This window comes from Phyllobates terribilis, unplaced genomic scaffold (genome assembly GCF_046119375.1).
Source record: "Phyllobates terribilis strain yellow unplaced genomic scaffold, ASM4611937v1 Scaffold_8__6_contigs__length_399053987, whole genome shotgun sequence".
Taxonomy (NCBI): domain Eukaryota; kingdom Metazoa; phylum Chordata; class Amphibia; order Anura; family Dendrobatidae; genus Phyllobates; species Phyllobates terribilis.
In genome coordinates, this window is record NW_027362768.1 from 368553648 (window position 1) to 368577107 (window position 23460).

The window sequence follows — 23460 nt, forward strand, 5'->3', positions numbered from 1 at the left end:
ACTCCAATGCTCTTTTCGCAGATTTTTATCTCTCGATCATACGATGCCACCACTCACTTCGAGACGACCTGCGATGACATTAGGGACATCTTTCAGAGGATCACTGGCGCCACCTTGGACTTCAAGGACATGTGGTGCGTGGCCTCCGACACAGACAAACAGGATGGAGAGTGACATGACATTAACTCAGTCTGGAGTTTAATATTTGCATTTTTTTATTGCCTATATTGTATTCCATCTTCTGCGTACAATGATTTTCTTGCTTGCTGTGACAGTCCCATGACCGAGTTTTGTACATAGTTTTCCTGCTGTCATGTAATAAATCATTCTATATTTGCATTTAACAAAAAAAAAAGTTTTGATTTGATTTTTGTTACTGTGAAATCCTTATTTCACACTTATTTGAGGCTCACATAATGACTTTGGTATTGCTGCTGCCACAAGGAGGCGGACATGAGCAAAGTCAGGCAGGGGACTCGACATGTAAAACATAGCCACCTAACTATCGACAGGATCCAGCGCAGGCACTGGAAGTGGAGACTTCACCGTTCAATCTGCTGTCGGGCCGCTGCGACCTGTGGTTGTATGCAGAATTCATGTGACTATGAACAACGAGTCATCAAAAAGACATCCCTTTAATGAACGATATCCCAGTAGTGCCACATATACTAGGAGGTGGTAGTCATATAAGAAAGGAAGCAGAGGGAGATGCTGTCCTGGGGCTCAGGGGTACAGTGTCCATTTTTACAGTGTCCATTTTAGGACATGATCAGATATCAAAATCAAACCTCAGAATGATGTCAGTTTGAGGCTAAATACCCTGTCTGAGAACTGATTCTGATGAATAATTTTGACGAGTGATTCTGATGAGTGTTTCTGACGAGTAATTCTGACGAGTGACTTTGACAACTGTAATAATAATAATAATAATAATAATAAAAAAGTAACTATTCGCTGATGGGACTTGAACCCAAAATTCTGTGTCCCAAAAAACAGTGCACTAACCACTAAGCTATTAACTTAGTTGTCAAAACCTTGGAGTTCTATTTGGTTATATAATTTTCAGTGATTTTTGTCTAAAACTCATTGGAATGTATGCACAGACTGCAAGCAAGCCAAATTCAAATGATGTTTGATTTTGATGTGTGAGTCTGATGTGTGACTTTCTTCAAACATCAGAATCACAATGACTTTTAGTCACCCTGAGTATTTTCATGGTTGATCTCATAAGACAAGAAAAGCTACTAGTTGCTATCACTTGACTACTGGATAGCGCAATGGTAAGGTATCAGTGTCGTCAACTATAGTATCAGAGTTCAAATCCCTATTTGCATGGTAAATTACATAGCCAAAGTAAATTGGGAGTTTGCAGCCAGTACTTGGGTGGATGGAAATAAAAATGTACTATGTACATTTTATCATTACACCCCTTTAAGAAATTATGCAAATATAAAGTCACTTGGAAATAGATATGTAGTAAATTATTGCCTCCCAATTTACTTTGGCTATGTAATTTACCATGCATATAGACAGCGTGTCTGAAACTCTTAACACATCAGGATGACAATCAGAATGTCAGATATTAAAAGTAAGGGTATGTTCCCACGTTGCAGAAATGAAGCAGAAAATTTCTGCTTCATTTCTGCATGTCCTCTCCCGGAAAAACGCTTGCGGGATTTGGCAAGCGGTTTTCGTGCGTTTATGATGCGTTTGGAACATGCGGAATTGCCTTGCGTTTTTTATTGCATTGACAAGGCAATTCCACATGCGTGTCCGCAAAATTAATGGACATACTGCGGATTTTTGAGCGCAGCATAAACGCTGCGGAAAAATCCGCAGCATGGGCATTGACATTGCGGATTCTCATTGGGGACCATGGGGGGCGGATTACCAAGCGTTTCACAAGCGTTTACGCTGCGGAAATTCCGCAGCATATACGCTTGTAAAACGCTACGTGGGCACATACCCTAAAACACCCCTGTAGTTTGTGTGCTAAATAGTCATAATTTAAAAATAATAATAATAATCTTATTCCTATCAGGATTTGAACTTTGACACTGCAGATTCAGAGACTAATGCCTTACCATTACGCTATCCAGTTAAATGATGGCAGCTGGTGGCTTTTCTTGTCTTATGAGATCAACCATGAAAATACTCAGGGTGACTAAAAGTCATTATGATTCTGATGTTTTAAGAAAGTCACACATCAGACTCACACATCAAAATCAAACATCATTTGAATGTGGCTTGCTTGCAGTCTGTGCATATGTCCCAATGAGTTTTAGAGACGTTTGCACTGAAAATCATATAACCAAATAGAACTCCTAGGTTATTACAACTGAGTTTATAGCTCAGTGGTTAGTGCACTGGCTTTGGGACACAGAATTCTGGGTTTAAGTTCCATCAGCGACTTTTTTTTTTTTATATTTATTATTTCAGTTGTAAAAGTCGCTCGTCACAATCACTCGTCAGAATCATTCGTCACAGTTAGAGATGAGCGTTGTTCTACTCGAACTGTTCGCCAATCTCAAATTCGAGCTGTTTTGGGCGGTGTTCGAGCCGGTCGGCGAACACGAACGATTTGAGAAAAATTCGGCTGTTCGATAACTGTTCGTGCACCAAAATCATAACTGGATTTTTTCTCAGTAATGATGAAAATTAATGTTAATACGCAGTTTGAGTGTACAGCGGGGTGGGGGGAGGGGCAGGGGATGGATCTCTGCAGGAACAATGAAGATCTCCATTTTTTTTTCTCTTTCCCGCATTTGCAGTGGGGAGGTGCAGTCTGTCAGCCTATCAGCAGCGCACACACGGAGCGAACTGCTGTTTTTCACACAAGCAAGGGCATGTGTCATTGGCAGTGTATGTCACATGTCCTTGCCCTATAAGACCAAGCCATTTTCCCCGTCGCCACCATTTTCTCACTGCTGCAGCTGCGTGTTAGACGGCACCGCTGTTGCTGTGTGCGCTATACCTTGTTAATTTCAAGCCAATTTTCGCACAAATCTACAGATAGCTTGGGAGTAGGGAATAGTTGTGATTGCAGTCCTTTTAAGGACTAGGTTACAGCATTTCCTACGACTTTTATCAGGCAGGTCTGTGCTCTTAAATAGATTGTGGGAGTAAAGACTAATTGTAATTGCAGTCCTTTCAGGACTAGGTTACATCAGTTCCTATCAGTTTTTGCCAGGCAGGTCTGTGCCAGTGCTGTGCAAGTTTTTTTCACAGCATTTGGCTGAATCTAGCAAAGCTAATCCTTTTTGGCCTATTGCAGAGTGTGTTAGTCAGTGGAGTAGCCTATCTGTGTTGCAAGATATACCACCTGTGTATAGAATACCAATTTTTTTACTGCACCTAGTGAAGTAAAATCTTTTGGGCATAGCATCATTCTATTAGTCCATCTATACTGACCTCCATCAGGTTGCAAATTGAATATAATTTTTTTCTGCATCTAGCTCAGAAAAAATATTTGGGCTTCTAGCAGTGTGTGGGACTTGTTCTATTAGTCCATCTATACTGACCTCCATCAGGTTGCAAATTGAATATAATTTTTTTCTGCATCTAGCTCAGAAAAAATATTTGGGCTTCTAGCAGTGTGTGGGACTTGTTCTATTAGTCCATCTATACTGACCTCCATCAGGTTGCAAACTGAATATAATTTTTTTCTGCATCTAGCTCTGAAAAAATATTTGGCCTTCTAGCAGTGTGTGGGACTTTCTCTATTAGTCCATCTATACTGACCTCCATCAGGTTGCAAATTAAAAATAATTTTTATCTGCATCTACCTCTGAAAAAATATTTGGGCTTCTAACTGTGTGTGGGACTTGTTCTATTAGTCCATCTATACTGACCTCCATCAGGTTGCAAACTGAATATAATTTTTTTCTGCATCTAGCTCTGAAAAAATATTTGGCCTTCTAGCAGTGTGTGGGACTTGTTCTATTAGTCCATCTATACTGACCTCCATCAGGTTGCAAATTCAAAATAATTTTTTGTCTGCATCTAGCTCTGAAAAAATATTTGGGCTTCTAGCAGTGTGTGGGACTTTCTCTATTAGTCCATCTATACTGACCTCCATCAGGTTGCAAACTGAATATATTTTTTTTCTGCATCTACCTCTGAAAAAATATTTGGGCTTCTAGCTGTGTGTGGGACTTGTTCTATTAGTCCATCTATACTGACCTCCATCAGGTTGCAAATCGAATATAATTTTTTTCTCCATCTAACCCAGCCAATAGTTTTGGCCTAATACCACAGTTTGGCCACTCAGCTCTGCTCGGTTCCCATCCATTGTTTTTTTGTGCAAACAACTCCAGAGTTGTGAATTAGTTAACCACCAAAATGAGTGGAAAAAGGCCTGCTGCTGGTGGAAAGGGGAATAGGCGTGTTGGGAAGGGGAAAAAAGGTTGTGTCCGTGGGGTAGGTGTTAAAGCAACAGTAACATCTGCAGAAGAAAGACCATCTTCCAGCCAAACTAAAATGTCTACTTCTTTTAGCGAACAATGTGATACGATCCCTTTCTTACGGCCACGCCAATCGCTACAAATTCCAGATGAGGCACAAAAACAGCAGGTGCTTCAACGGATATCAAGTGCTCCTTTAAGTGGGCTCTCCTCCACATCAACTTCAACATCACAAATATTCCAGTCCTCAAAGGTGTCACCCCAATTGCACTTGCTTCCTCACAGCTGCCCGTCTGAGTATGAGGTAGAACAGATGGTTGAGTCTGCAGAGCTGTTTACTCATACTATAGCCTGGGAATCAGAGGTCGACTCCAGCGCTTCTGTGAATCCAGACGAGGAAATGATCTGCACTGATGCCCAGAATCTTTATGAGTCGGATCCAGGACCAGACGCAGAAGGTTCTGACCATAATGTAGACCCTCATTCCCAAACTGTAACTCCTGTTGGTGGAGACAATGAGGAAGACGATGATGAGACTCAAATACCTGATTGGAGCGACAACTTTAGTTTTTTGTCAGGGCAGGAACAGGTTGGCTCTGAGGACGACGGGTGTGATAACGCACAGGGTGATGATGATGAGGTTGGAGATCCCACTTACTGTCAACCCACAGTCAGCCAAGAGATGAGGTCAGCAGAGGAGGTGGAGGAAGATGCTAGTGACGACGAGGTCAGGTTGCGCCTTCCTGGACAGAGACGTAGTACTGGAAGCACGTCAACAACTGCATCCTCAAACACAACTCTGCCTCTCACCACAAGTCGTGGTGGCTCTTCAGGTCGCATGGGTGCTAAGCCTTGCATAGCCTGGGCATTTTTTCAGATCGATAAAGATGACCCAACTCGTGTTATCTGTAACATTTGTCAGCAAAAGCTAAGTAGAGGCCAAAAAATACATAGTTTGAGTACTTCATGCATGAACCGGCACATGGACATGAAGCATAAGTTGCAGTGGGAAGCTCAGTGTGCTACAATGCGGCCTAGCCGGCCGGGCCAACCACCGTCTGCCCCATCTTGTGCATCTGCGGCCTCTTCATCCTCTGTGACTGGGGGGACAGCAGTCACATCTGTTTTGGGGCGCAGACCTGCCACCTCTTTACCCGCAACAGCCAGCGTGATTGGCAGGTCATCATTTTCTTTGGAGGTGGTAACACCAGCTGGTGTTGAGCGCTGTCCGACATCGATAGCACCACCTTTGGATCAAGGCAACCTAACATGTCTGCCTGCATCTGACGCGCCCCTGGGCCTGTGTCGCGCTGCGTTGCGCACGCGGGAGCTTACCCGGAGCCGGATCTGTTGAGGGTTGTAGTCTCGTGGCGGTGACCCGGTCCGTGCCCAGGGAGTCAAACTGGACGGCAGTAGATGTAGTACGACTACGCCACCCGTTGAATGCAGCTTATGGAGCTGCCGCTGCAGGACAGTCCGCTGAGGCCGGTGGATGGATGGTGCAGCGGGGATGGTATAACCCCCAACGGGAGGGGTATGGCCTCAGGGCAGCCGACGTGGATGATGGGGGTAGCAGGAACCACTCAGAGACGGTGCGGTGTAATTCAGGGTCTTTACTGGTAACAACGATAGACCCTCCCGGAGTACTTGCTAGCGAACGGGGCCTGGTCAGTCCTTGAGCAGATGGGATCTCCCCTGGCCAGGCGGAGTTGTAGGCCTCCCAAACTGACTGTACTCTTCTGGCTACCTTGCTAGAAGCGGATATAAGTAGCCCACGTCCCTGAGTGTACCGTGTGGTGCTCACCCGTATGGCCGGTGACTCGGGGCCTTCTAATGGCTTCCGCTCCACGATGGCGGTGCTGGTCCCACGCGTGTGACCGTGCCTTCGGGCTTCTTGGCCAGAGGACCTGAAATCCCCTGCCTGACGGATTCTGTTGCTGGGTAGGAGTTAGTCCCCACAGCCTCGGACTCCGGGTCCGGTAAGAAATCTTCTCAGTCAGGGCGAGCTCTGCAGCTGCCAGCCCCTGACTCGTAGTAGTATTGCTCCCACTGAGCTTCTGCTGTTTCTTCCTATGCTGCTTCTTGTCTCTACTCTCCTTGACTGACTAACCCTGCCTCAGCCCAGGGTTTATACAGGGGAAGTTCTTCCTCTCCCAAGACTGGGCAGGAGGTGTGGCATGCACAGGATCCCTGACCAAAGGACCTCCCACCTGCTCTCAGACATAACATTACATTACTGTGGAAAACCAGACCCCTGGGGTGCCACACATCTTCCTCACAGACCGGCAGTTTGCCGGGGACACCCTTATCAACCCCGTCTAAGCACAATAGCCAGCCCTCGGTCCCTCAGATGTGGACAAGTAAAAGACTATTTCCTCCTAGCCATGAGAAAGCTAAGAGGTTGAATTTCACCATCTGCAAGCTCTTGGCTACAGAAATGCTGCCTTTCCGCCTGGTGGACACAGAGGATTTTCGAGACCTTATGTCCGTCGCAGTGCCCCAGTACCAGATGCCCAGTCGGCACTACTTCTCAAAGAAAGGTGTGCCTGCGCTCCACCAGCATGTCGCACACAACATCACCGCTTCTTTGAGAAACTCTGTGTGTGACAGGGTGCATTTCACCACAGACACTTGGACGAGTAGGCATGGACAGGGGCGTTACATGTCGCTGACTGGGCACTGGGTAACTATGGTGACAGCAGGACAAGGGGCTGCTGTCCAAGTCTTGCCGTCCCCACGAGTTGTGCGTCAATCCTCTTTATGTCAAAGTTCCTCCACTGCTTCTGCCTCCTCAACCTCCTCTCAGTCTTCCACCTGCACCCAAAGCCTGTCTGGTCATGCCACAAGCTTTCTAACTGCGCAGAAGGGATCCTGCACACCTCCTTACTATGCTGGCAGTAGGGCTCAACGTCATCAGGCGGTTTTTACTTTGAAATGTCTGGGAAATGTGAGTCACACAGCTGAGGAGTTGTGGTCAGCTCTGGAGAACCAATTTCATGAATGGTTGTCTCCACTGGACCTGAAACCAGGGAAGGCCGTGTGCGACAATGCTGCAAACCTGGGTGCGGCCCTTCGCCGGGGCAATGTCACACACGTGCCTTGTATGGCTCACGTGTTGAACCTGGTTGTCCAGCAATTTTTAGCCCACTATCCCAGACTAGATGGCCTTCTGCAGAGGGCACGGTCGCTGTGTGCTCACTTCCGCCGTTCGCATCCCGCAGCTCAGCGACTTACATCTCTACAGAAGTCGTTGGGCCTGCCACTTCACCGGCTAAAATGCGATGTGCCTACCCGGTGGAATTCAACTCTGCACATGTTGCAGCGACTGTGGCAGCACCGACAAGCCCTGGTGCAATACGTTCTGACGTATAGCCTGGGCCAACGAGATCCAGAGGTGGGGCAAATCACGCTGGAGGAGTGGTCTCAGATCAGGGACCTATGCACCCTTCTGCACAGTTTTGAAATGGCGACGAAGATGTTTAGTGCTGACGATGCCATTATAAGCATGACTATTCCGGTGATTTACATGCTGGAGCACATGTTAAACAGAATTCGGAGTCAGGTGGTGGCACAAGAGGAGGTGGAGGAAGTAGAGGAGGAGGAGTTGTATGCGGAAGGGCTAACATCTGCAAGGTCCAGACGGTCGGCAGCACCAAGGCGGCAGGCATGTGAGGGTGGGAGAGATGGTTTTACCAGGGCGCATGGTAGCAGCCAAACTAGTGAGGAAGGTGCAGGAGCCCAGGAAGAAGTGGAGGACGAACTGATGGAAGACTTATCAGATGAGGGAGACCTTGATCACATTTCTGTTGTGCGAGGTTGGGGGGAGAGGACAGAGGAAGGAAGCATGATTGTTACCTCGCCACCAACACAACAGGGACTTGGTGCTCCTGGATGCGCAACACACATGAGTGCCTTCTTGCTGCACTACCTGCAACATGACCCTCGAATTGTGAGAATTAGAAATAATCCTGACTACTGGGTTGCCACACTGTTAGATCCCCGGTACAAAAGTAAATTTGCCGAAATTATTCCTGCCATAGAAAGGGATGCACGCATGCAGGAGTATCAGCAGAGACTGTTGCAGAATCTTACATGTGCTTTTCCACAAAACACCAGTGGTTCACGTAGTGAATCTCACAGTTCCAACTTGCCAACCGTGGGACCGTCAAGTGTTCAGCACTCAAACCGTAACAGAACCACAGTATCTGCTGGTAACATCAATTTTGCGGAATAATTTCACCACTTTTTTAGCCCATCCTTTGCAAGGCCACAGGAGACAAGAAGTCTGACACATAGTCAACGCCTAGAGACGATGCTACAGGAGTATCTACAAGTAAACATTGAAGCCATAACTGTGTCACTGGACCCTTGCTCTTTTTGGGCTTCCAATCTGGATAAATGGCCGGAGCTAGCCACTTACGCCTTGGAGATCTTGTCATGCCCCGCAGCCAGCGTTCTGTCTGAACGTGTGTTCAGCGCTGCTGGTGGTGTGCTGACAGATAAGCGCACGCGGCTCTCCACTGATAATGTAGACAGACTCACGTTCATAAAGATGAACAAATCATGGATCCGAAACGACTTTTCTACCCCTGTGTCATCCTGGGGAGAGTAAAAGCTTGATGATTGGTTAAAATCACCCTACCAACCGTTTTAAGCTTTCAAATTACTAATCATGTTTATCTGTATCTTGGCTGGAAAATAATTTGGGCTTTGTAGCAGTGTGCAGCACTGATTCTATTAGGCCATCTATAATAAGCTCCACCAGATTTAAAATTACTAATCATGTTTATCTGTATCTTGGCTGGAAAATAATTTGGGCTTTGTAGCAGTGTGCAGCACTGATCCTATTAGGCCATCTATACTAAGCTCCACCAGATTTAAAATTAATAATAATTTTTAGCTGCATCTAGCCCGGAAAATAATTTTGGGGCTCCGAGATGCGCAAGACACATAAGTGCCTTCTTGCTGCACTACCTGCAACATGACCCTCATATTGTCAGAATTCGAAGTAATCATGACTACTGGGTTGCCACACTCTTAGATCCCCCAAACTTTTCGATCAACCTTTTCATTTTAATAAAGACCAAAAAAATGGTCATTTTTGAAATTATAAGCATTAGCAGGTTATTAGAAACTGAAATCAAACAGTTTTCAACTCAAAACTTTATTCTAGGTGATGTTACATTTTCACATAGGACCCCTTGTTCGAAAGGAGCTTCTGAGCTCTCTCGTCCATTGAATTTGTCAGGTTTTGGATCGTTTCTGCTTCAATTGTTTTGCATGAGGACAGAATACCCTCCCAGAGGTGTTGCTTAGATGTGAACTGCCTCCCGCCATCATAGACACTCCTTTTGATGATGCTCCAGAGGTTCTGAATGGGGTAGAGGTCAGGGGAGCATGGGGGTCACACCATAAGTTTGTCCCCTTTTATGCCCATATCAGCCAGAGATGCAAATGTTTTATGTGCAGCATGAGATGGTGCATTATCATGCAAAAAAATGATCTTGCTGTGAAATACACGGTTCTTCTTCTTGAACCATGGCAGGAAGTGCTGTTTGAGAAAATCCACATACATTATGGAGTTCATCTTTAGCGCCTTCAGGGATCCTAAAGGGGCCACCAATCTCTCTCCCCATGATTCCAGCCCAAAACATTACTCCACCTCCTCCTTGTTGGCGCTGTAGCCGTGTTTGCGTGGGGTGTCCATCAACCAGCCATCCTCCACTCCATCCATCTGGACCATCGAGCGCTGCACGGCACTCATCCGTGAACAAAACAGTTTTGAAATCAGTCTTCATGTAATGTTTAGCCCACTGGAGCCGTTTCTGCTTGTGTGAAGTGGATAGAGGAGGTCGACAGGATGGCGTATGCACAGCTGCAAACCTCTGAAGGACCCTGCATCTTGTTGTTCGGGGGACGTTGGAGGCACCAGCAGCTTCAAAAACTTGTCTGCTGCTATGACAAGGCTTTTTTGCCGCTGCTCTTTTAACCTGAAGTAATTGCCTGTAGGAAAGAGTCCTCAATTTGCCCTTATCAGCACGCACATGTGTGTACTGTGAATCAGCTACATACTTCTTGATTGCCAAGACACTTCATCCTGATCATCGCACAATGTTCATTGTAGTCATGCCTTGACCTAAACACTCCACAATTTGTTGCTTCTCAGCAGCCGACACATCCTTTTGCTTAATAATGTGAGACAGCCTTCTTAAGTAGTCTTGCCTTTCATTGGACACACCTGCCAAACTAATTAGCACAGGTGTCTGCAATTGCTTACAGTGATATAAAGAGCCCTGACACACATCACCATCAATGAGTTTAACTGACAAACAAACAAATTCTTCCCTTATCACTCCTAAACACTTTTTGCATAATAATTTGGAACACAGTGTACATGTGCTTTTCCACAAAACACCAGTGGTTCACGTAGTGAATCTTACAGTTCTAACTTGCCAACCGTGGTCTGTATGGAGTTGTTCAATAAAGGGCCCAAAATTAAGATAACATAGATGGGAGAGGTCTCTATGAATAGGAATTCCTAAGTATTTGATACCCTGTGAGGGCCAGGCAAAGGGAAAGTTGGACTGGATGGAATCCTATATGGATTTGGGGAGGGAGACATCGAGGGCCTCAGACTTCGCTGCATTGATTTTAAAATTTGACCATGTAACAAAGTGATCTATTTCAGCCATAACAGCATGGATGGATATATGTGATTGAGTGATATATACTAGGACATCATCAGCAAATAGAGAGCACTTGTACTCGGTGCCTCCCACCTCAATCCACCTAATATTGGGGTTATGGCGAATTGATGAGAGCAGGTGCTCCGTCACTAGGATGTATAAGAGAGGGGACAGAGGACATCCCTGCCTTGTCCCATTGGTGATTGTGAAAGGTGATGAAAATGTTCTGATGCACCCCCTGGGCCTTGGGACACCCGGAGCCGGACCCTTTTTGGTGGATGCTGGTGGTTGTAGTCTTCGTGGCGGCGACCCGGTTCCGTGGCTCAGGGTGGTCAAACCAGTGGCGGAACTATTTATGTGGTTTTGATGTTTAAATGTCCGACTACGCCACCTGTGGATTGCGGTCAGAGTGAACCGCCGCTGCAGGGCAGACCGCTGAGGCTGGTGTTGTGGGTGCAGCAGAGCGTTGCATAACTCCCCACGGGAGGAGTATAGCCTCAGGGCAGTGTATGCGGAGGATGGGGGTGATGGTGCAGGGCAGCAGCAGTAACGACACGGAGTCAGTGATGCAGTCCAGGGCCTTTACTCACAGTTCTTATTATCCAGACCACGTCTGCAGGTAACGGCTGCCCACGTCGTACTGTGCTCACCAGGTGAGGGGCTCAGACAACTCCCAGATAACTTTGGAGCGCTTCACAGGACCCCCTTTGTGTGTCCTTTGTCTGGCCTTTCTTACCAACCCTTCTGTCCATCTGCCTCGGGCCTCCTCTTGGTAAACTTGGCGCCAGTTTCCCTGACCCTATGTGGTGCCTTCCTAGCGGGTGTAGCGAGGGGCTGCGCCACATAAAATGTCACAGCCTCCGGTTTCTAGCTGAGGGTCGTTTCCTGTCTCCACTAGTTTCGGGGACCGGTCTCCCCCTTTGGCCTGACCCCTCCACGCAGGTGGATTCGAGCGTGCGGTGGCGACTCGCCCGTCCGCACCCCTGGGATCCCTTCATTCCTCGTTCCTGGAGCCTTCTCCGCTCCTCTTCCTTCCTTCTCCCTCTTCCAGGCCTGGGCCTCTGTTACTAGGCCCGCCTCCGGAGCAGAGCTCATGCAGAGCCCCTGCTCCCTGCCACTTCTGCTCAGACTTCTCTGCACTGAACTAAGATGGTGCCCACCTTTTATACTCCCTTCTCAATGCACCCAGGAACTGCTTCCTCCCTGCTCCTGCACTACAGGGTTCCCCCTCCTCAGTGTTCCCTCCCCCCACTCCAGCCAGGGACAGGGACTGTCGTGCCCATCTCAGAGGCATATTGGTCGCCCTGCCCCACGGCAATGTGGTGTAATGCATGCAGGTGTCGGGTCCTGATCCACACTCCATCCTTACCTGAGAGTGAGATATCACACCTCTGGGTGAGGTGCAATACCTCTGTAGCAACCGAGCCCTCAGGGTGCTACAGTTCCATTTATCTTCAGCCTAGGTGACGTATTGTGATACAGGGCCGTGATTTTGGCTATAAAAGGGTCCCCTAGACCCCTACCCCAAGCTTTTTAAGAGAATCATATATGGCGTGCCAGGAGACTCTATGGAATGCTTTCTCAGCATCCAACGAGAGTATCTAATTACAAATTTTTAACTGCATCTAGCCCAGGAAATACTTTGTGCCTAGTAGCAGTGTCTGCTAGTCAGCGGATTATCCCGGCTGTTAAGCAAGCTACACCACCTGTAGTTTGGACACTTAATTTTTTCAAAGGAAATGCTTCGGGACCACGGGATACTCAGTGAAGAGCATCAGGAGGCACCCCAAGGCATAGGGGCTGGGACTGGCAGTAGGATGCCTTGCGGTGGACAGCCGAGCTCGATCCTTATAAAAGCTTTTTAACTGCAGCAGCTTTAGTGGACGCTACTGGAGCTGGAATTACGCGGCTGCTGGCATGAGACTTGCCCTCCAATAGATCCTTGTAAATGGATTTAAAGTGTATTCATTCAAATTAGAGAGACAATTTAAATTAAAAAGCTTAGAGCTGCCTCCACCACAGGGGGGCTCGCTCGACCCACCAGCGGACAGGCACCAGTATTGGGAGAGGGGGGCTGGCCGTCAGGGTTCACTGCGGCTCTGGCACAAACCCGGCGACACGGAGGTGGCACGGGCAGGAGCGGACTGAACGTGTCGGCTTCTCACTTTTTGGATTTTAGAAGGGCATGACATGCCTATATTTGTGTCTCCCCTTCCTTTTACTCCTCCACCTCTTTTCTTTTCGCATGACTATATGTACTTGTCACTTTTCCATGTGTTAGTTGTGTCTTCTGAGCAGTTTGTCAGCTTTTGGACACCTTTGAAGGTGTTTTCTATGTGTTTCTATGTGTTTTTGTTTGCCTGCCATTGGTTTTAACGGTGTTCAAAGGTGTTCGACGAACAGTTCGACGAACAGTTCGGCGAACACACGGGTGTTCGACGAACCGAACCGAACTCGAACACTACGGGGGTGGCTCAACACTAGTCACAATCACTCGTCAGAATCATTCGTCAGAATCATTCGTCACAATCACTCGTCAGAATCATTCGTCACAATCAGTCGTCAAAATCACTCGTCAGAATCATTCGTCACAATCACTCGTCAGAATCACTCGTCAGAATCACTCGTCAAAATCGCTCGTCAGAATCGCTCGTCAAAATAGCTCGTCAGAATCGCTCGTCAGATTCCTTCGTCAGATTCCTTCGTCAGATTCCTTCGTCAGAATCACTCGTCAGAATCATTCGTCAAAATCGCTCGTCAGAATCACTCGTCAAAATCACTCGTCAAAATCACTCGTCAAAATCATTCTTCAGAATCACTCAGAATCACTTGTCAAAATCACTTGTCAGAATCAGTTCTCAGACAGGGTATTTAGCCTCAAACTGACATCATTCTGATGTTTGATTTTGATATCTGATCATGTCCTAAAATGGACACTGTAGGTGTGGATGTGGATGATTTGTTAAGAAGTGCGAGAGAGGATTTGAAGAGGACTTTGGAGAGGAAGGGAAGGGAAATAATTTTTAGGTCTAAGGTGGTCCATCTTGATAAAGATGAAAAGTGTTCAAGATATTTCTTTAAAAAAATAAATGGTAAGAAGGAGGATATGGAGGAGATTTTTGATGTGGATGGTGTTTGTGTGAGTGGGAAGGATGTAATGAAGGAAGTGGTCGCCTTTTATGCTGAGTTGTTTGGCAGTAAGTGGGTGGATGAGAGTTTGAAAGAAGAAGTGCTTAAGACTTTGGATTGTAAGGTGGATGAGGATGGAGGTCTATGTGAGGCAGTGATTGAGGAAGAAGTTAAGAAAGCGATGTTTGGTGCAAGGAAGAATGTGATGCGTGGGAAGGATGGTTTGCCTGTGGAGCTATATGTTATGATGTGGGAAGTGATGAGTATGGATTTAGTGAAGGTGTGTCAGTTTATGTGGGAGAATGGGATGCTTGCGGGTTCAATGAAGGAGGGAGTGGTGGTCTTAATCCATAATAAAGGGGATAAAAGGGTTTTGAGTAATTGGAGGCCAATTGCCCTTCTGAACGCCGATTATAAGGTATTCAGTACAATTTTGGCGTGTCGGATGCGTGTGGTTATAGCTGATGTGATTGATAAAGATCAAGTGTGTGCAGTGCCTGGTAGATGTATGACGGATAATCTGTGTGTTTTAAGAGATGTGTTGTGGGATTGTAAAGTAAGAAAGCAGAAGTGTATGGTGATGGCTGTTGACTTTGAAAAGGCGTTTGATCGTGTGTCTCATGTGTTCCTATTTGAGGTTTTGCGTAGAATGGGTTTTCCGGAGAAATTTATGCGTGCCGTGAGAGGATTGTATGGGAAGGTGGTGAGTGAATTTCTGGTGAATGGGTTTTTGAGTGAGAAAGTGTGTATTAGGTCTGGTGTGAGGCAAGGTTGCCCAATGTCACCGGTATTATTTGTGTGTGTGATTGAGCCACTGCTGTGTATGACTGTGAAAGTCTTAGGATATATGGATAATGTGGTAGTGGTGAGTGAGAGTGTGGCCTCTATGGAGAGAGTAAAATTGTTGTTGAATTTTTTTGTGGCGCGTCAGCGTTTCGCGTGAATTGGAACAAACGCATGTTTAAATGTTTTGGTGACAATAGGATGGTGTGGCTGGTGTGGATGGTGCAATTAAAGTGTTGGGAGTTTTTTAATGATGATTTGAAAGGTTATGAGAGTTGGGATGAATGTGGTGAGCGGATTTTGCAGAAGATGAATTTTTGGAAGTTACGTTCTTTGTCTTTGGTAGGGAAGGTTCTTATTATTAAGGCTGTTATTCTCCCTATTTTGCTTTACCTTTCTGGTATCTTTCCAGTGCCCTATAGGAAAATTAAAAAAGTGGAGAAACTAATTTTTGTGTTTTTTTGGGGCAGTAGGATGGAAAGACTTAAGAGGGAGATTTTGTTTAAGCAATATTTGCATGGGGGACTGAAGTTCCCGAATATTGAAGTGTTTCTAACATTGCATTTTATTAAGACTACGGTCATTTTGATTGGGAAGAATAATAAAGGGGCATTTATGTGTAAGTATTTGGCTGGATGGATGCTGTATGGTCTGAATTGGGTGAAGCGTGATAAGAATGTGCCTTTTGCGTTTAAGTGTCCTGAGTGGTATGGTTTGATTGAGAAGTTTGTGAGGAAGAATGATTTGTTAGCAGTTGAAATAAAAGACTTTACATTGGTTAAGAAGGTGATGGGGAAGATGTGTGTGAATGAGTGTGAGAGTAATGTGGTGGGATTGCGTTCTAAGGAAGTTGCGCGGGTATGGAAGAAGTTAAGTATTCAAGGTGTGTCGAATAGACAGCGAGATATAGTATGGATGGGCCTTCATAATATTTTGCCAGTGAGGGATTTTCAGAAGAAAAGAGATCTCATAAGATCTGCAGTATGTCCAAGGGATGGTTGTGGAGTGAATGAGACGGTGAGGCACCTTATGTGGGATTGTAATTTTGCGTGTGATGTGTGGAAAGGGGTGGGTGGACTGTGTAAAGGGGTTGCTGGTGTGAAGTATATTGATTGGAGAGTAGCTATGTTTGGGTTTGGTGCTAGTCGTCGCGGCCTAGAAAGGATGATGTGGTTTATTGTGGTGTGTGTGCAGGAGAGCTTGTGGGATGTGAGAAATTTGTGTGTGTTTAAAAGGGTAAATTTAACAGTAAATGATTGTATTAGGTTGATCTTAGCAAGACTATATGTAATCTATTTGTGGGATACAAGAGAAGGTGGTGGTGGAACAGATTCTGAAGGTGTGTGGAAATACCTTAAGTGGCAGGATATGGTTAAATACCGTTGAGTTCTTTTTCTGGAACTTTCTCTGGTATAAGTTTACTTGGATGTATTTTTGTTGAATAATACTTTAATAAAGAAACTACAATGATGTTTATGAAGTAGCAGTATTACTTATGACGAAGTCTGGTTTACTGTTTGCTTTTATCTAAACCTGAGTGGTTTAAAAAAAACAAAAAACAAAAAAAAATGGCTCTTCTCCGGCTTCGGCTAAGGAGAGCATCGGAGATCCCTGACCCTCGCTGTGGCCTTCTGGCTCGGAGGGATGGGGATGGTTTATTGGGCAGCCTCTCCTCCAGGAAGGGTCCACATGAATCCTTGCCTCGTATGCTGTTTTGGTGTGACTTCGGTCACATTTTTCAGTGCCTTGGATGCAGCTTCAATCAAAAATCTGTTCTTATCAGTTTAATATCTGATACGTCCCCTATCTGGGGACCATATATTAAATGGATTTTTAGAACAGGGAGATGGAAAAAGAGCTTGCTCTGTTTACTCCACGCATTGACCTGGTATTGCACTATTTCCAGGACCGGTGCACCCCTTTTTAATGCAGTTTCTAAAATCAGAAAGAATTGAATTCAATGCATTTTGTTGATTTTGCTTGTTTGTCGGATTTTTGGGTGGACTTTTTGGCTTTGCTTTTCTTCCCCTCATTGGATTTTTCATGTTAAAAGTTGCAGAAGCCAGATGACAAACTCGTTTTGGTTCAACTTTAGCAACTCTGCATTGTATTGTACTGCATTGCATTGCATTGTACTGTAACGCAATGCTATCTATCTAGCTATCCCCTCTTTCCTTCCTTTTGGATAAACAGCCATATTAGGCAAGGATTTTGGAGTTTTCACCTAACTACAGGTGGTGAGACAGGCTGCACAATATAGTTGTCCTTTTAGTATATTGTTGCACACACACCATCTATTTAGCAAATGCCCTTGTTATCAACTGCAACCGTTTAAACTCACCTGAGCCAACAGGTAGGTGTGCTTGTTACCCTGCGCTTAAAATTTCTTTTTTGGCTTGCTACAATGACTTTTCTGAAATGTTGTCTCCCTTTGGTGGAGCATTGACTTCTTTAATTTAATGCCTGCAGATTATAAAAAATAACCAAAAAAGTTTGGCCTGTGGCGTTCTTTTAAAATGCTGCTTATGGCTGTCTCTGTGAGCTTCTTAGTGGTGTTCAGCCAGCCTGGTGTCCTGCCTGCAGTAGATGGAATGTGGCAATGGAACAGTGCGTGTGTCACAATAGGCTCTGACCCTTATCTGGCTGTGCACGGCAGCCATGTTTAGTCTGCTGAACAACCAGAAGCAGCAGGTAAGTAATCAGCAACACTCTTGCTAAGGGTACACGGCGGCTCGTTTTTTTTCCCTTAATTGGTTCTCCTCCCTCCCTCTGGTGTTGAGGCGGGTGGGAACAGCAGGGGGTGAGGGTGGTGTGTTAAAATAGGTGGAGTTATGAAGATCTAAAACGCGTGGATTGCAGCAGCAGCAAGCCGAAAAGTGGAGGCATGTAAGGGATCTAGAAGTTGACAACATGTCTTCTTAACGGGAGTCCTGGTGCCCATCTCCACAAATGGACTTTTCAGGATCCGAGGGTGACACACTAGTCCGAAACCAATTCAGGTTATCGCTTCCCGGCCTTTTGGCTGCGGTCAAGTGTCTTGTACAGGCGACTGTGGTCCAGAAGGTACTCGGGTACCCCTCTCCTCGGCCTTGCAGAGTGGCCCACTTCGGTGGGCTCCCCTGCCTGCTGCTATTGGGAGAGGGCTTAGTCCCAGGGTAACGGGTTGCGATCCCCCCCAGCCTCTCAAGTGTTTTGTTTACAGAACTCTGGAAGGCGCAGATTGCAAGCGGTTGGCGATTTGCTTCTTCTTGTTGCGCTACCATAGAGGTTGACCCCAACCTCGTGCCTCACTATGCGAGGCTTAAAAACACTATCTGTATTCATTTTACAGAGGATGGAACTGACGAAAGGAAATTGCGGTATGTAGTCCAGGACGTGCTTGAAGGGTTCTTTCATGTGCAGAGGAACAAGATTCTCTCTATCCAGGATTATCCGAAGCGTGGCGATTATGACATCACCTTCACCGGGGAAGGTATTTTTCAGGATGTCCTGGTAAGAGCCAGAAAGGCAAGAAGCAATCCTATTCTAAAAGGAATACAAGTTATCGAGCACGTCCTGGATGAGGTAAAGATGGTAATCCTTAAAGTGTTTTCACCTTTCGTTACTTCAGTGGAACTAACATGTTTTCTTGCAATGTATTTTAAAAGTGTAAAATGAGTTTCACATATGGACATCTAAATGGAAATTTCTAGTAACATGCGAAAGAGATACTAATTACCCAGGTGGTGTGAAACTCCCTCCTGCACGTTTTAAAATAGGTTCCTCAAATGGAGATTTATTTTTTTCAGGTATGCCACCCTTTTGTAGAAACTGTGGAAAATATGGCCATTTTAAGGATGACTGTGAGGTAACCTGTAGAAACTGTGCTAGTACGGAACATGATACCAAAGAATGTCCACAAGATAAAAAATGTAATTTCTGCCAAAAACCTGGTCATTTTTATTTTTCATGCCCACATAGGTTCTGGGAGGCTGAACAGAGACGGAAGAGAAAGGCCAGGACATCCGAAAATGAACCAACAGGTCAGACCACCCCTCAGGAGGAGGAACAACAACCTGGAGCCTCAGCGAGCAAAGAAGGTGATTCGAGTGATGAGGAAAGCTCAGAGGTAATGAAGGGTAACTCCCAAGCAGTGAGGAAAAGCTGGCACCAAGACAACAGGGAGGCCAAAAGAAAGGCAGAATAGGAACAAAAGGGCCTGATCGGTAAAACCAAAAGAGACCGGCAGAAGGTTGACACCGAGCCCGAGGCAAAAACTGGGTTTCATGGGCCTGAGTCTGAGGCTGACTGGACTAAGGTGGGTCCCCATAGAAAGAAAAGAGGGAAGAAAGATGGTTCGAATGGAGCGGCTGATGGGGATTGGATGGACACATCTCCTGGCGGGGAGGTGGACGCCAGTCCCCCAAAGGTCCCGGACCCTGCTGACTCTGGTGGGGAGCCGGGCCTTGCCAGCTCCGTGAGCTTGGAGACATTGCCTTGTGCGCAACCTTCCCCTCTGTGTCGGCCTCCCCTGGGTGCAGGGGAGCCACCTGGGGACCCACCTGATGAGGATCTGAACGGTCAGCCCATGGAGACCCAGGGTGCTGTTCCGGTTAGTTGTCTCCCAAGCTACTCACGTGTGGGGTTGGGTCATTGTCTTGGTGAGTCAAGTTCCTCCTCCTTGGAGTCCTTACTTACGATAAATTCGGACGAGGGAAGTAACTCGAGCGTAAGTGATCTGGCCGGTTCAGCGGATAGGAAGTAAGTTCTGTATTTCTGTTTTATATAATTTTTTTTACTTTCTTCCAATGGCAGAACTTAAGGGCATTTCCCTCAATGTGAGGGGTCCAAAATCAAAAACCAGAAGAGTTACATTGTTTAATTTTTTAACTTGTCTTATGGCTTCCATCTTCTTTTTACAGGAATGCAATATCCCGCACACAGTATCCTACAAAAAATATAAGGAGGATTGGAAATGTGGCCCATCAGTGTGGTCCAGGTCAAATGTTACCGGATCAGCAGGGATAGCTTTACTTTTTAAGGGAAATGTTCAAATTGATTTTATCCAAGAGATTTTACCAGGTTGTATGTTATTAGTTAATGGTGTAAAATGGCAATTTTTAAATTTTTATGGGTCCCCAGATAAAAATGAAAGGGCTGACATGTTAGAGATTTTACCATTATTTATTAATACCTCTGAACCTTTTATCTTGGCAGGTGATTTTAATTGTATTTTAAAGGGTGAAAGTCGGCGCTCTACAGCCGTAAGTAGAAACTATGACAAAACTTCCGGTATGTTAAGTAATATTTTAAGTGATTTTAGACTTGTTGATATTTATAAAGAATGCAACAAGACTAGTTCAGTAGAAGCCGGCTTTACCTGGAGCAATTTAAATTGCAGTTCAAGAAAAGATTTTATATTCGGTTCAGAACAAATTTTACCTGATAAATGTGAAACCCACGATAATATCTTCTCAGATCATAAATTTTTATCTTTTAGTGTAAAAATTAATGCTAATAAAAAATGTGGGAAAAAAACTTGGAAAATGAATGTATCCCTTTTAAATGATTCTAAGATTTTATCGGATTTTATTGAATTTTATAAAAACTGCAGGAGGAAGAAAGATGTAAATGTCCCTATAAGTGCTTGGTGGGATAAAATGAAAAAAAAAAAAAGATTTTTTTATTAAGAAAAGCATATATAAAGCAAAAGAAAAGTTAGAATTATATAATAATTTAAATACCCGGTTACAGACCTTATATAAATTTAGAGAAAATGGTCTAGAAGTAGAAAAAGATATTAAAATACTGAAAGAAGAAATAACAAAATCACTAGAACAAAAAGGGAAAGAGCTTTAGAGAAAAAAAAACAGTAATTGAAGATATAGAAGGAGAGAAAAATATGGGAACAATTTTGGAAAAGGTACATGGTTACTATTCTAATCTTTTTAATGATAAATCTATAGATGAAAATATAATGCACAATTCCCTAGAAGAAATAACATCTGTTTTAGAAACCGCCTCCCAAGAGCTTTTATCACAAGATATAACAGAAGAAGAAATTTTACAAACCATAAAAAATTTTAAAATTGGAAAAGTCCCTGGATCAGATGGTATTCCTATAGAGTTTTATGTAAAATTTTATGATATTTTAAAAGAGGATCTGTTTTATGTTTTTACTGAAGTTTTTAATGATAAGGTTTTATTAAAATCCTTGAAAAAAGGGGAGGTCTCATTATTATATAAGAAAGGTGATAAGACAGACTTAAAAAACTGGAGACCTATAACCCTACTAAACAGTGACCATAAAATAATGGCAAAAATTTGTGCAAACTGCCTTAAAAAAATTATAGGAAAAATAATCCACTCAAACCAAGTATGTGGTGTGCCTGAGCGCAGTATCTGGGACAATCTAAACCTTGTTAAAGACTGTATTGAAGACATTAAAAGCAGAAAAGGGAAGATGGCAATTTTATCAATTGACTTTGAAAAAGATTTTGATCAGATTTCTCATTTTTATCTTTTTAAGGTTTTAGAAAAAATGGGCGTACCAGAAAGGTTTTTATTATCTCTTAAAACGTTTTATAAGGACTGCACAAGTAAGATTTTAGTAAATGGTTTTGAGACACAAGATGTTTTTTTTTTAAATCAGGGGTAAAACAGGGGTGTCCCCTGTCCCCACTACTTTTTATTTGTGCTCTTGAGCCTCTTTTATGTGCAATACGCAGAGATAGACAAATATGTGGTATCCCTCTCCCTGGAAGCAAAGGAACAGAAGCAAAAGTGGTGGGTTACATGGACGATGTGGCGGTCCTTTGCCGAGATGCACCATCACTACAAAATTCACTCAAACAGATCCAATCCTTTTGTACAGCTTCTGATTTTAAGGTTAATTTTAATAAGAGTAGTATTTTAAATATTGAGGAGATGATTTTACATGATGTTTTTATTCCAATAACTGAATCTATTAATATTTTAGGTGTTTCTTTCTGTGAATCCAATAATGGTCTAAATAACTGGGAGGCGGTAGCTCAGAAAGTGAATACGAAAATATGTATGTGGAATATGAGAAAATTAACGATGGAGGGTAAAGTATTAATTATAAAAATGGTCATTTTGCCTCTTTCATTGTATTTGAGTTTGGTCCCCCCCCCCTGTAAATATTTTAACCACTTCACGCCAGAGCCTGTTTTTGCCTTCATGACCAGGCCAATTTTTTCAATTCCGACCACTGTCACTTTATGAAGTAATTACTCTGGAACGCTTCAACGGATTCCCCTGATTCTGAGATTGTTTTTTCATGACATATTGTACTTCATGATAGTGGTAAAATTTCTTCGATATCACTTGCGTTTATTTGTGAAAAAATTGGAAATTTGGCAAAATTTTTTACAATTTTGCAATTTTCAAACTTTGAATTTTCATGCCCTTAAATCAGAGAGATATGTCACACAAAATAGTTAATAAATAACATTTCCCACATGTCTACTTTACATCAGCACAATTTTGGAACCAATTTTTTTTTTTGCTAAGAAGCTATAAGGGTTAAAAGTTGACCAGAGATTTCTCATTTTTCCAACAAAATTTACAAAAACATTTTTTTAGGGACCACATCTTATTTGAAGTGACTTTGAGGGGCCTTTATGACAGAAAATACCCCAAAGTGACACCATTCTAAAAACTGCACCCCTCAAGGTACTCAAAACCACATTCAAGAAGTTTATTAACCCTTCAGGTGTTTCACGGGAATTTTTGGAAGTGGAAGAAAACAATGAACATTTACCTTTTTTTCACAAAAATGTTACTTTAGACCCAATTTTTTTATTTTCACAAGTGTAACAGGAAAAAATGGAATACACAATTTGTAGTGCAATTTCTCATTAGCGCTCTGATATCCCATATATGAGGGAAAACCACTGTTTGGGCGCACGGCAGGGTTCGGAAGGGAAGGAGCGCCATTAGACTTTTTGAATGTAAAATTTGTTTGAATAATTAGCAGACGCCATGTTGCGTTTGGAGAGCCCCTGATGTGCCTAAACAGTGAAACCCCCCACAAGTGACACCATTTTGGAAACTAGACCCCTTAGGGAACTTATCTAGATGTGTGGTGAGCACCTTGAACCCCCAGGTGCTTCACAGAAGTTTATAATATTGAGCTGTAAAAATAAAATGTTCACATTTTTCCCACAAAAACGTTTTTCATCCCTTAATTTTGCATTATCATAAGGGTAATAGGATAAATTGCACCATGAAATTTGTTGTGCAGTTTCTCCTGAACACGCTGATACCCCATATTTCAGGGAAAACCACTGTTTGGGCACACGGCAGGGTTTGGAAGGGAAGGAGCGCCATTTGACTTTTTGAATGTAAAATTTGCTTGAATAATTAGCGGACACCATGATGCATTTGGGGAGCCCCTGATGTGCCTAAACAGTGGAAACCCCCCACAAATGACACCATTTTGGAAACTAGACCCCTTA

The 23460-nt window shown here is 44.2% G+C and overlaps 1 protein-coding gene and 1 pseudogene across 2 annotated transcripts in view; both read left to right on the forward strand.

Moving 5' to 3' along the window:
* LOC141157516 (rab GDP dissociation inhibitor alpha-like) overlaps nucleotides 1-174 on the forward strand; it is a 28967-nt gene extending 28793 nt beyond the window's left edge. For both annotated transcript variants that reach the window (XM_073644910.1, XM_073644909.1), the window contains exon 11: nucleotides 22-174. In XM_073644910.1, coding sequence (XP_073501011.1) covers nucleotides 22-174 — 153 coding nt within the window. The remainder of the gene's footprint in view (nucleotides 1-21) is intronic.
* Nucleotides 175-16742: 16568 nt separating this feature from the next.
* LOC141160110 (U2 spliceosomal RNA) lies at nucleotides 16743-16923 on the forward strand (annotated as a pseudogene).
* Nucleotides 16924-23460: the final 6537 nt, after the last annotated feature.